At 42.4% G+C, this 13,836-nt stretch overlaps 1 protein-coding gene across 4 annotated transcripts in view; it reads left to right on the top strand.

Annotated features, from left to right (window-relative positions):
• DYM (dymeclin) overlaps window positions 1–13,836 on the top strand; it is a 220,029-nt gene that overhangs the window by 172,472 nt on the left and 33,721 nt on the right. For all 4 annotated transcript variants that reach the window (XM_040579681.1, XM_040579683.1, XM_040579680.1 and 1 more), the window contains one exon: window positions 5,827–6,009. In XM_040579681.1, the coding sequence (XP_040435615.1) occupies window positions 5,827–6,009 (183 nt within the window). The remainder of the gene's footprint in view (window positions 1–5,826; window positions 6,010–13,836) is intronic.

Here is a 13,836-nt window from a genome sequence, read left to right as displayed (position 1 = left end):
CTGCCATTTCAACAGGCAGAAATCTCTAGCAGCTATTTAACTGAAAGTATCAGTTGGCTGGAAAATTGCTGTGATGTGAATGCGTGGTGGGAAGTGGTGGGTTTTTTAGTAGGCAGTAGTGTCCTGGATGTACACACGTATTGTCGGATACTGCATAGCACTGTTCATGGGGGTCCTGCCACGAAGGAGAAGGTGCTCTGTTAGATGTTTGATTTTTTTTAAAAGTCACAAAGTAGATCTGTTCAGGCATACAATTATTTGTTGCTTTGGATTACGCATTACTATACATCCAGGTAAAAAGAAAAAAACAAAATTGTTGCATTTAAGTGAATTCTAGCTCACAATGAATAAATACATTATAATACATCATGTGGACATAATATGATAAGTTTGTGCACTAGGGCTTTTTAGAATCACGGAACGGTTTGGGTGGGAAGGGACCTTGAAAGTCCCTCCAGCCCAGCCCCCTGCCATGGGCAGGGACACCTTCAGCTGGATCAGGTTGCTCAGAGCCCGTCCAGCCTGGCCTTGGATGTTCCCAGGGATGGGCCATCGGGCACCTCTCTGGGCCGCCTGTGCCAGTGTCTCACCATCCCTAGCGTAAAACATTTCTTCCTACTGAAAACTCTGTCCCCATCTTTCTTCAAAGTCCCCTTTAACTGTTAAAAGGCAGAATTTTTAACCTGAAGAAAACTCTAATTATTTCATTCTTCACACTGAAATCAAGGTTTCAGTATTTCCTTGGATTCAGCTGTACTGTCACTGCTGATAACTGGCAATCAAATGGTTAAGCCAGCTCAGGGTTGTGTGCCCACAGTGGGATGCTGTCATTGATTGTCTATCAGGTCTTTGCCATCTTTCTGGGTAAATGGTCAAAAATGCAATATGTCATTAAGAAATCTATCAGCATCCAGCTTGCAGCTATGCTATGAAATACGCCAGGAACCACCCAGAAACAGGGCGATGTTCCACGTATGGCCTGTACCCAGGACCAAGGGTCAAAAGTTGAGCTGGGCTCAAACGAGGGACTTCTGTGTCACTCGGAGCCGAAGCAGGGATGGGAGCACTCAAATCAGCTCTGCAATGAGGACAGATCTCATGTGGCAGCCAAAGGTTGGCTGATGTGAACATTGGGCTGGTGAGATCACAGGCTGCAATCGTGGAGAAAACAGCATCAGCCAGATTAGCAGAAGTCTTTTAAAAGTGTTCCTTTTTCTGAAACTTGATACAAAGCTTATTTCATTGTGAAAGACAGCCTCATGTCCACCCTTGCTTATAAATGTCTCTTCATAACATCACAAGTGACTGAAATTCTTATTCTCAAATGACTATTCTTTTCCATATAAACTAGTGTAGAAGGAAAGAAAACAGCAGAATAATTTTGTCTCATTTTTTCTTATACAGTACAAACCATGAGAGATGGTTACACAGAGTTAACACAAATGACACATGGACATTCGTCTCTTTTTCTCCTAAGAATTGTTAACATTTAGAGGCTGGAGATTTGCATTCATTCATAATAGAACTTTTTTATCCAGTTCCTTATTGTTACAAAAATAAAAATGAATTTAATGTCAAATTAAAAAGATGAGCACTCACAATGTTCCACTGCAGGAACCAGAAGATGGGTACCATAAAGCAAGCCAGTTTTGGGTCACACTGAGTTCTAGCGTGCTCCACTGACAGTGATGCATTTGCTTCACCTTGTGGTGGGTAAATGTGCCTGTGAGGAACCTAACCGTGAGCACGCGGCCAGGGTTTGGGGGTTAGGCTGCTTGATTTCTCAGATACTTTATAAGCTGTATACTTTTCAACTGTTTCTACGCATCAGTGTCTTTCCAGCAGTAAGTATTGAATTCTCTGGAAGTCTTTGCCCAGGAGAATGCCATGCTAATTAGTAATTATATTGCAGTAAGGAAAGCAAGAGTATTGCAGGCGGGTCAGAGATGAGAACACCCAGCTCTGCCTGTAGTTTGCCTTGGCTTTGCACATTTGTGTTTTCCTTGTTGGTGTTTGTCAAACTCCGATTACTTTTCTCCAGATGATATTCTCATTCCTGCGCTCGTGTTTTCTTCGGCATCCTCTCAGCTTGTTTTCATTCTCTTTTCTCTGGCATTACCACTTGTTTGTTCTTTTTTCTTTTAACAAAAGAGACCTAGGCTACCCAGAACCGTACCCTGATCTCTTGTCACTGTGACTGCCTGGTTTGTTCCTTGTGCAACTGGGACATGACCGAGAATCTGGCTTTCTGCCTTAAAAATTAAAATCTTTGCAAAAAAGTGCCACATTTTTCATTCCCATCCAGAGAAGGAACTGTGAGGTGGTTACCTAAGGTTATGTTAGTGCTGCGCCTACATTCCCATCCCTTTTGCAGGTGTGATTTCAATCTCAGAAAGTTGGTACCAGACTTTAGCTTCCACATTGCTTTTAATGACAGGTATAATTATTTCTATGGGCACAAACGAAAAAAAAAAAGAGGAGGAGGAGGACTGGTATTCATCAGTGTCGACAGAGGCATTATCTGAGCCCTGTTTTGTAGAGGAAAACTGTGATAATTTTAAATGAGAATGCCACATTGAGTTTGTGAATTGTAAGCAATAGAAAAATGCCATTACTTTTAACTCCTCTGTCATTTAAATGTGCTGTTTAGTAGATTGAAAGTTGTCTACCTGTCACCGTCCCAAATCAGTATCTGGCTTTTCTTTTCATATAAGAGCTCATTCAGTTCAAATCAAAAGTCGTACAATGTTGCTGTGGACAATGTGGTAGTCGTTGTCTTGGCCACACGTGTTCAGCGTTTCAGCTGTGTTCAGCTGGTCTGAAAGTTAATATGCAGAGTGATAAACTTCTCTTCAACAACAAGATGTTTTTGTAACCTTATTTGTATCTGTTGTGACGCCACATCTAGATGCAGAGGGGGGCCTTAGCTTGATACTGGTGATACAGAGCAACAAAAGCACACAGCATTTTATCAGCTCTTACAGCATTTCTCCATTGTCTCATCCAAGCGCTGTCCTTGGCTTTCTGCTTGTTTTTTCCTGTTTTGAAAACTTTTGAGCCTTTACAAATGCTTTAATCGCTAATTATAGGAGCATACATCTCTCCATATAACATATATGCAATAATGGGATTCAGTCCCACTTCCCTATCTTTTGTGGACCTCATTCTTCTTGTAAATGATTTTTTTGATACAGTCAGTTGTGGGTAAAATCTTCACTGTAGCACTTGATTTTCTTCATTTGGGTCCCAGATTCTTCACTTGGACCTGAAAAACGGATGCTTGGTTCTGTCCATCAGCTTCTAAAAACTTTAAATATCATTACTAAGCAGTAACCTCTGGTTACTTTTAATTCTTTGAAGCTGACCAATGGCAGAGTCTGCCTTTTCTTGAAATAACATGTTTAGGGATGCTTAGCAACGCTTTCTGTTTGAACTAGCTGTATGCCCTGGTTTTAAGGTGAACACATTTTATTAAAAAGCATTTAGTTTTTTGAAAATTAATTGTGTGGCTTGTTACCTTTCTGGTAACTGGATAGCTCTTGCTTGATCCTGAATCATAATGTTTCTGCAGAAGTAATGTGTTCTGTATTTTAGGGTAGTGTCTCAGTCACTGGGTCATCCTGCTCTACTGGGTGAGAGAATTACACCAAGGCTCAGATCTTTTTAAAAGCCACTATAAGATACCATATTCTGAAATAAATTTGAGTTGATAGGCAAGTACCACTCTCCAGATGAGTTAGCCAGGTCTGGATTTTTCTTCAGATCCCAGCTGAAGCAATTATTTCTGGGTTTGTGTAATATTTTGCATTACAGACATTTCACAGCATCTTAACTGGGATGCTATTTCATGGCACGCTAACTAGGAAACTACAGACAGAGGAGCCACCTGTGTTCTGAGTGTAAAGGTTGTTTCTGTCAGAGAAGAATGCGATCCCATTGACAAAGTAGCTGCGGTGATCAGCTTTGTAAGGGTTTCTGCCAGCATTGTTAGCTACACTACAATGGTAATTCAGGTGGCTGAGGCAAAGTCATTAAAAAAGAGGAGGAGATCCTCACATTTAGAAAAAAAACTGACCTCCACAGTCAGTCGGGCAACACTGCTAAAGAAGGAAATTTAATTGGAACGTGTGCACCAAATATTGTTCTTCAAACAAGAATTTCAAAAGGCTTTCATCATTTAGATCTCCTTTTAACATGCAGAAGGCAAGTGGTGTGGGTGACTAAATTAGAGTGCTGCTGCGTTTCAGCAGCAGTGTGAGGATGGACACTCCCTCCTTTGTGGCTCTCAGCACCATGGAAGAGATGGAGGAGCAGGTTAGGGGAGTGATGCTGCCTTCTGCAAGGCCATAGCTATGCTTGCAGGAAGAAAAGTATCTTTGCTTTCACAGAATCTTGGAATGGCCAGGGTTGGAAGGGACCTCTGGAGACAATCTAGTCCAACCCCTTGCTAAATAAAGCAGGTCCCCTAGGGCAGAGTCGCATCAGAGTTGCACAGAGTCGCATCCAGGCAGGTTCTGAATGTCTCCAGAGAAGGAGACACCACAGCCCCTCTGGGCAGAGCAGAGTGGTAGCAAAAAATTTTGCTCACTATATGACTCTATCCAGGATAATGAACAGTTCTGTATTCTCTTCTGCCTTGGTAAGAGCATATATCTGACAAGTGACAATTCCTACAGCTGCCTTACAGTAGAAGACAGCTACGTACACATCGAATGACAGTCCAACAGAGCGCCGCTGCAAGTACAGCCTTGTTATGGGGCATTTAAGTGCCTTATGATAACTCAGAAAATGACTACATTGTAGGCAGTCGGCAAAAGGAAATGCCAGTGGTTTCAGTGTTCATACTAAGCAGAAAAACTCAAGCTGGTTTAGTATGATTCATATTCTTGCCAGACCAGTAAAGTCTCACAGGCCAGCGTTTGATGTGGTGGAGAGACCTAATGATACAAAGAAAGCAGGTAGCCTTTTTTACCCTATCCACGGGAGGACAGACAGCTCTCTGGTCTGAACAACTGCGTCAGGCATATCCTAACGTGCAGCCCAAGGAGAGAAATCCAGGAGGCTAGCCGGGGTTCACATGCCAGCTTGTTCAGCTTGGAAAGCTTGAGTTTCAGAGTCATCAGGAATGCTTTGTCAAAGGCATTGTCAAGGTGAAAAGCTCTACAGGTTTATCTTGAGCATTAAGGCTTAGCGTACTACAAAAGATGATTTCTTTTTTTCATTTATTACAAGTATTCTTCAATGCCAAATAAATATGAAAACCGAAAAGGCCAGGGACGAAGTGTGGCGAGCAGTGGCAGATGTTCAAGGTGCTGTGGGTTTTGATCCAGTCAGTTTTCCTTCTCCTGTCTTTGATTTTCTCTTTCACCAGCCACTTCTTATTTTTCTGATTATTTTTTTTCCCTTTCTTCTTCTCCCTATTCCACCTCCCCAAGAAGGGGCTCAATAGAAAATGTATTAAATTAAATGTATGCTGAAGTGCTTTTACTTAGTCTTTTTTTTTCAACCCTTCTTATGATAAGTTCATGTAACACTTAGTGAATTTGACTGATTACAACATGTTAATGCTTTTTGGCAGAAGATGGCTCCTGTTGAGAGAATCAAGCTATGAGGCTGAATACTAGAGTGCAACGCATTTCAGTTAAAATTTTGGTTGTTACAGGAGAAAACAGATCTCTTTCCAGATACAGGCATGCCAGATTGGCTCTCCGTTGAGATGTTAACCAGCTAACAGCTCCGTTAGTAATAATTACCCATGCGCTGTCTTTATTACCTAATATTTTACAATGGAAAAGGGCACACTAACCTTTTGTTCCTTTCCTAAAGGCGCAAGACCTGAATGTGATCGAGGAAGTGATCCGAATGATGCTGGAGATCATTAACTCCTGCCTGACAAATTCTCTGCATCACAACCCAAACCTGGTATACGCGCTGCTTTACAAGCGGGATCTCTTTGAGCAGTTTCGAACTCACCCTTCCTTCCAGGATGTAATGCAAAATATAGATCTGGTGAGTGATGCATTATTTAAAGGATGCTTACATGTTGTTATTTGATCTCTTTATCCTTTTGAGAGGTGGAAAATATTCATCATCTCTATCAGTTTATTGTAGAAAGTTTTAAAATGGAGGTTTTCTTCTCCATTTTCTGGATCTCTACTGTGACTTCTTCTGGGCAGTGTCTTTAACTTGGCAGAGCCAGGGGGATTTGGGATGCTTCTAGTAAGGAATTCCCAAACTGTGACACATCTTTCACTCCCTCAAGGAAGGACAGCATCAGCTTGTCTTAACTGCCCCGTTTTAGAAGCCTGTCTTTTGGCAGAGAAAAAGCAGATTTTCATCATCAACCGATCTTTGTTTTTTTCCTTTTACTCCCATCACCAGCCTATTAATGATGACAGGGATTATTTTTTTAATTCGCTAAAAGCTAGCATCCAGCTGCCTTATTCCTTGGGCTATCCTGAATGTGTGTTGTTTTCACCTGCAAAGTGTTGCTCCACAGCAGTCCCTTTGGGTAAGTAAACATTTTGGATAAAAACAAAATAAAATAGCTGTGGATCGGAAGCAGTTACTGGCATGGCTGTCCATGCAGTTTGACTTTGGAAAGCAGTTAGTTCTTTAATGAATTACCGTTGGATCTGATAGTGGCTTTAATGTTCATATTGAGAACCTGAGTAATGATTTCTACCAGAAAATAACAGGTTTAAGTGCAAGAACATTTCTCTGTTGTCCAGTCCATATTTGCAGAGCTCAGTGATGCTTGAAGTCATGCTATGACCACTGGATGCAAAATACTGGAAGGGGAGGCTGACTTGCTGCCATGAATAAAATTATGCTGAGGTTCTGTCTTGATCTGCTTTTATTTTAAAATATTACAGGAGATTGACAGATTTCTGATGATCCACAAAGGAAAGTAGTTTCAAATGTCAAACTGAAATCCTGCTCTGTACCTATCCCTTCCTCTTCTGTTCTCATCTCACGTTTTCTGGTCATGCAAGAGCTTGGAGAGCAGAGGATTTGATGCTCAAAACTCCCCAGACTTTTAGCAGCTGCAGACTACAGCCAGCATGATACTGCCTGGATGATTAGGACAAGATGTCTTCGAGTTGTATAAAGAGAGGATACGATGCAGTGAAGATAACACTCATCTTCATTCCTGATTGAGACAGAGACTTTCTCTGGTTACTCATCCAGATCCAGGAAAACTAGTGGTGGCCAGATCGTTCTGCATGACAGCCCTGTGCCGCCCACAGATAGCAGTATGTCCTTTCCTTTGTAACGCTTAAATGTAGGTTTTCCTCAACAACTTAAAAAATTCCTCCCCAAAACTATTTAATATTGGGTTACAGCGTAATGCCAGTTACATTCAGAAACTATTTAAAGCTTTCCAAGGGAGCATGCTGAGTTTTTAAATAGCTCCTTTGTTAGAGAAGCGAGGATGTCAAAAAACGATATTTTTTTTTTTTAATGTACCTGTCACCAGCTGGCAAGTGGTGAGAGCTGTCAGGCTTGCAGATCTGAATAAAAGATTAGATTCAGCTGACTCCTCTTCTACCCTGTCACGTCCTTCACTTCGTACACGGTATCGGCAGCACTACCATCCTGTACAGAACCAGTCTTTGTCTTGTGTACTACAGCCAAAACGTTCTAACTGGCCTTCCTATCTCTTGAAAAAGTGGCAAATCATGTTAGTTTGATTGTACACGTAGGAGAGGTTGTCTTGGACCATGTGGCCAGTATCTGAGAAGATGCAGAATGGGTTTCTGGCTCCCAAACTTCACTCAGGCTTATTCCTAAACTGTGTGTTGCCAGAAGCTGGAAGTTCATATTCATGGGGAGGACATCCCTAATCCTGATCTGCTTTTATATGCTTATTTCAGCATCCCTCCCAGCCTGTTCTCAGAGGCAGAATCACGAGCAGACCAGGCTTTTCATGTTACCAAGGCTGGATCCACCAAATTCCCATGTGTCAGGGAGCTCTACTGTGTTTCAGGCTGCTGTGCTCAATGTAGTTTGGTGGCCCAAAGCATTTAAATCATAGGTATAAGTGGTAAATGTTGCAGCTTTTAGTAATGGAAGGGTGGGGAAGAGACATTACCTTTCCCAAGCCCTCAGAGCATGTCTGCAGGGGCTGTGCTACATCCTGACTCTCCCTGCGTTGGTACTCTCTCTGGTCATTGCACAGCAGAGTCCGTTTGGATCATTTCCACCCACGCTACAGTGGAAGCATGTGTGTGATCTCCGTCATCAGATGCCACTAGAGGTCCACATGAGCAGGAGGTGTGTGCTAGGCTCCGGGTCACTCTGACATCCCTCGTGCTTCAGCAAAATCCTCCTTACACTGGGTGTAAGATTCTCAGATCTTAAACTGCAGTCCAGATTTGTATTTCATATGGAAATACTAAAAGACAGCATGGTAATGTTCTATATCTAAAAAATGTCACCAAAATACAGAATATGTGCAATCTGTGGTGAGTTTTGAACACCAGAACAGTTGCCAGGTTGCCTAGTCAAGAATGTATACAATTGATATGACACACCTTGACTTTAATACTGACTGGTTTTACTCTGTGGCACATAATGTTCTCCTAAACCAAACAGAAAGCATGGAAAAGATGAAAATACTGAAAATTGGATGGAAAATTAGTTGGAAAGCATACTGAGAAGGTAATAATGAGTAGCTGATAGTGCAAAGAGGAAGAGGCATCTGCTGCAGTGCTGCATGGTTAAGCAAAGGGAGAATAGCCCAGAGGTGTCCTCTAAGCCTACTCATGCTAGAAGCAGCTGGGTTACTCTGCGTTTAGAGTTGTGCAATCGTTTAGGTTGGAAAAGACCTTTAAAATCACCAAGCCCAACCGCTAACCCGCACTGCCAAGGCCACCGCTAACCATGGCCCCCAGCGCCACACCTACAGGTGTTATAAATCCCCCCAGGGCGGGTGCCGCCAGCCCCCCGGGCAGCCTGTGCCAGCCTCGGCCACCCTTTCCGTGAGGGGATTTTCCCTCATTCCCAGCCCAACCCTCCCCCGGCACAAGGTGAGGCCGTTCCCTCTCGTCCTGTCGCCTGTTCCCTGGGAGAAGAGCCCGACCCCCCCTGGCTCCAGCCCCTCTCAGGGGGTTGCAGGGAGCCAGAAGGTCTCCCCTCAGCCCCCCCTCTCCAGGCTGACCCCCCAGCTCCCCCAGCCGCTCCCCACAGCACTTGTGCCCCAGCCCCTTCCCCAGCCCCCTGCCCGGCTCTGGACACGCTCCAGCCCCTCAGGCTGTGTCTGGGAGCGAGGGGCCCAGAGCCCACCGCGCCATTCCAGGGGCGGCCTCCCCAGTGCCGAGGGCAGGGGGACGGGCACTGCCCTGCTCCCGCTGGCCACAGCACTGCTGGCACCAGCCAGGGTGCTGCTGGCCTCCTGGGCCGCCTGGGCACACGGGGGGCTCACGTTCAGCTGGCATCGTGGAAGAAATTCTAGGGAGAAACAAGAGGTGTGGAAAGCAGGACCTCTAAGGGCAGATAGAATGGGTGCTGGTTAGCCAAAGGAAGGCTAAAGGTGATGTGCTATTTTTCAAATAAAAACACTGCCGTGGAAGGAAAGGGAATAACCTTTTCCACATACTTGTGGATTCACAGGTCATCAAGAAAGACTTTCTAATGTTAATAATAACGAAGCTCCGTGGTAGGTTTCCAGGGACTTCAGTGCTGGTGGCCTCTGGATAGCAGACGTTTGGCAGGATGACGCTGGTGCAGGGGACAGAGCAGAACGTGTCTGTAGGCACTTGTGAACGTGGGGATGGCTCTGCAGCTCCACCAGCTGCTCAGATTGCCCAGGTTAACCGCGGTACTGACTCGGTCACCATGACTATGGACTTTGCATCAGCCTTTGGACCGTTGAATTTACTCCAGAGACAGCATGTAGCTTCTGTGTGCTTCACTGTTGAGGCAAAAATAGGTGAATGTTTAAGGGTCATGAGTGTATGGAACATTTTTTTTATTATTAAAAACTGCTTATTTGTCTCTGAGATTGTATAAATAAGCTAAAAATCACCATTGCCAGCTGATTGGGAACATATGGGAACAGTTAATGCTGTACAGAAGAAACTGAAATCAAAATACCTTCTGTTTCCTATTAATTTACTTTTCATTTTAGAAAGTCATCTTAATAGGATATTGTGCATCTTGTTTAGCTAAATGGGATATTCTTCCTCTGGATGGTGAACAAAGAGGAATGCTATGGTTCCTGTTCTGGCCTCCTGCAGAAATATTTCAGCTGTGAACTATCTATATGCCTCTGTTTCAGAGGTGGTCTATAATTTGGTCAGCAACCTCAGATGTGTCTGGAGTTTGCTGAAGACTCCTTGCTAGTAATTCCTAAAAATGAGTTTGGTTTATGGTCATCATGAGAACTCATTGGCTTTCATTACTTTCATATTTTCTGTGAGCTAGTGATAGATATTGTGGGGTTGAACAGGCTTAACTAGTAGCTTCTAGAATTTTGTTTGCAAAATAGTCTGACAGAAATCTTGTTGGCAGCAGTGTTTGAGTGATGCAAAGGATTCAATTGATGCAATTTCCTACTAGGAATTTAATTCTCCAAAGACATTTCCCTGCTAGATTTTCAGATCAGTTGAGTTGGCGTGGCTCCGGCAGAGGAACTCCTATTTCAAGACCCTGCAGGACTTGCAGTGGACCTCAGAACTAACCTTTCATGGGTTTACTTAAAACGCCCATAGAAAAATCTTGATCCTGCTGATGACTACAGCCTGACTAAACACTTTGATTTTTTTTTTTTTCTTTTTCCAGTTTTTTTCCTACCCACTCCTACCCACTTTCTTTGCTAGGAGTGGGGAGGTACAAGGAGCAGAGTACCTTGAAAAGTTTATGTGTCTTTGAATGTGCTCCTAGTTTCAAGATGAATCTGAGAAACTTCAGTACTTCAAGATTGCTGATAAACCTTTTGTGTTTCTCCTGCTGTTTAATCACCTGAAGCTGTTTGTTTTCTTCTTTAATCAGCAGTGGTTGGCTTTGCCTCATTTTTTTCTCCAGGACAGAGGGTATGACTATCAGCTACTGAACATAGCTGTGATTTATGTTTTTCTAAGGAAGCTACTTAGCTGAAGTGCTCATCCTGCGGTACTTTAAGACAAGAGGTTTGTTTTCTCATTTTCTTCTCCTTTCAGTGTGCCATCAATACAGCCCGTTACTCTCCCAGTGGTGAACACAGCTGGAAATGTAAAATAGCCAATGTCAAACATGCATCTTTCCCTTTTCACCACTTTCCGAAGGAGAGGAAAAAAAAAAAAGGAAGACAAAACAAGAATCGGAGCTTTTTCATTTGGTGCCAAGTTATTTTTTTTTTTATCTTTCGCAGAGTTAACGTTGATTGTTGTGGGCAGAGGAGGCAGCAGTGAATCGCACTGTTATTTTTAGCTGGAGGAGAAGGGGAGGAGATGGTATTAGATAGGCAATGGCACTGCCTGAGAATGGGCTGGGGCCTCACAGCACTTCAGCATCCGCTGAGAGATTCCAAGTGAGGAAAACACCTTGCCCTTGATAGCTCCGCTGCTTGGTGCATGCTCTAGTAAATAGAAATATTTATTTCTTTCAGCCCTATTGAAAGCAATATACAGGTGAAATAATAGACATTGTGGTTATTCCATCCTAATCTTAAAAAAAAATCTCCAAGACCTGAAATGTTGCTTTGAAATCATTCTAGCTTTCATGTAGCTTTTTTAATCTCTGGAAATATTTTGTAAATATTTTGTAAATGTATAGTTTAGAAAACGAAAGGACTAAAAATGAGTCTGTCAGGGAAAATTGACTTCTTAAATGGAAAAGCTTTATGAAAACTGATTTTGGAAATCGCTACAGAAAAGTTTTTGTTTCGAGATCTTGAGTATGTTAATGGTGCATTAATACAAAGCCTGGAAATCCTTGCGCCGAGGGTGACCGAGCCATGTCGCTGTGTGCCCATCACACCACACGGCTGGTAGCTTGCACAACTGGAATTAGGCTCTGCGCGGGGCAAGGCGCTGTAGGTACACCATTTTAGCTGGACACTGATAAGATATTCTGATGAGGGGTTGTCTAATCCAGGATTAGATGTGCCTTTTAATCTCTGTTAATATGGAGGCCAGATTGGAGAGAGAGCTTTTTAAAACCGGTTACGTTCCTTGCATGGAGAGGGCCTTTCAGCACCCAGCATGACTTGGATATTTCCAAGTAATTCACAGTAATTCCGAGTAATTCACAGTGACTCATTAAGTTTCTTGTTTTTCTTCTTCTTCTTAAGCAGTCTTTGCGGTCATTTTATGTTTTCTTAGACCAAGTGTCCAAATAATTAATGAGAAAAATAATTCTGAGAATCTAAAAAAATTGACACCATCGCTCAGCCTAGTTCCTTTGCCCAGAGATCTGCTTTTTTCTATACGTTACAGTAATATGCTCAGCATTGGGTTTTAAAGCATGTGCTAAAACTTGAAACTCATTTAATATTATCCACCCAGTTTGCTTTTTCTGGTTTATTTTCTTTTTAAGTGCACAAGGAGTTGAAATCTGTTAATTTTCATAATTATTTTAAATTATTTTATTTCTGTTACTTATGTATGGAAGATAATTAAAGCTCTTGCAAAGGAAACGGCTACTCTTCCTTAATATTACGTTAAGCTTTTATATTTTTATATCTGTGCAGATTACTAGGTGAAGTGCTAGAGCTTCTGCTACAGAGGAGGTGGGAGCTTGGGCAGTAGGGATGGAATGCTGGATGCTTTTTTGGTTTTATTACTGATCTAATGGTAATAAGCAAATACCTCCTTTAGCATCTTCTCTGTATATCTTGGCTTTTTTTCTGTGTTTTCTTCCCCCACCCCCTTTTTTCGTATTTCATTGGGGTATGCATTGGGGTACTGCACTGTCAGGGTTAAAAGGAGAATTACTCCAATTCTATATTGTCTGAAGTAGTAAGACAAGTAACTCTTAGAGATAAGTATTACTATTAAAGTAGATATTTTTAATTTCAGTCAACTGCATACCAAAAATAGCCATTCAAAGTTCTGTGAAATGCTGACATAGCCTGAAGATCCTGGAAGCCTATCTCACTTTTGTTCTTTGTGAAATGTAACTCAACCAAGATTAGTACTTTTACCACAAAAACTAAGTGTCTTTTAAAAACATGTTAAGATTAGAGGCTTTGACTTTGAAAAATAAGAAATGCCAGAATTCAGGTAGTATCTGTGAGCCTCATTCAATTTTTTATGTGTATGCATTATGGTAGTATTTTATCCTTTTGATTAAAAGCTGAATATTAAATTTTGCTTTTACTGTGGTTTAGCAGAACTTGAGCTAACAAGGCAGCACTAGTGTGCTGGATTCTCTGCATGAGCCTGCCCTGGGCAAGGAGAGGTTTCACTAGTGATTACTGACAACAGAGGGGTGCTGAAATGCAGGAGGATGGGTTTTTAATTTTGAAGTTTGTGGGCAACTTTCTCTTTCCTCTATGAGCTGTGTATCTCCTCTACCAGCAATTTGTCCCAGACTGTATGCCAAAACCATGCCAGCCTCACTCCAAGGTCCTCACACTCTTTGCACAAGCTGTTTCTTGCCATTTTCTTCTGTAATTTCTGGTTCTTCCCTCCAGCTCCTTTGCTTATGAAATCAGCACATCTTCCAACTCCTGTTTTTTTCAAAGATCAGAGATCACAGCGCTACCTCGGGTCCTTATCTGTAAGAATGTCAAACCTACCTGCAGCATCTGCCAGAGGCAGTGAAATTCTCCCTTCTTTTCAAGTACGGAGATAATTGTAAGGACAATACAAAAGGTTAAGCCTGAATTTTCTCTCCATTGATTTCCATACT

The sequence above is a fragment of the Falco naumanni genome, chromosome Z (assembly GCF_017639655.2).
Source record: "Falco naumanni isolate bFalNau1 chromosome Z, bFalNau1.pat, whole genome shotgun sequence".
Lineage (NCBI taxonomy): Eukaryota > Metazoa > Chordata > Aves > Falconiformes > Falconidae > Falco > Falco naumanni.
This window is presented reverse-complemented; position numbering and strand designations above follow the sequence as displayed.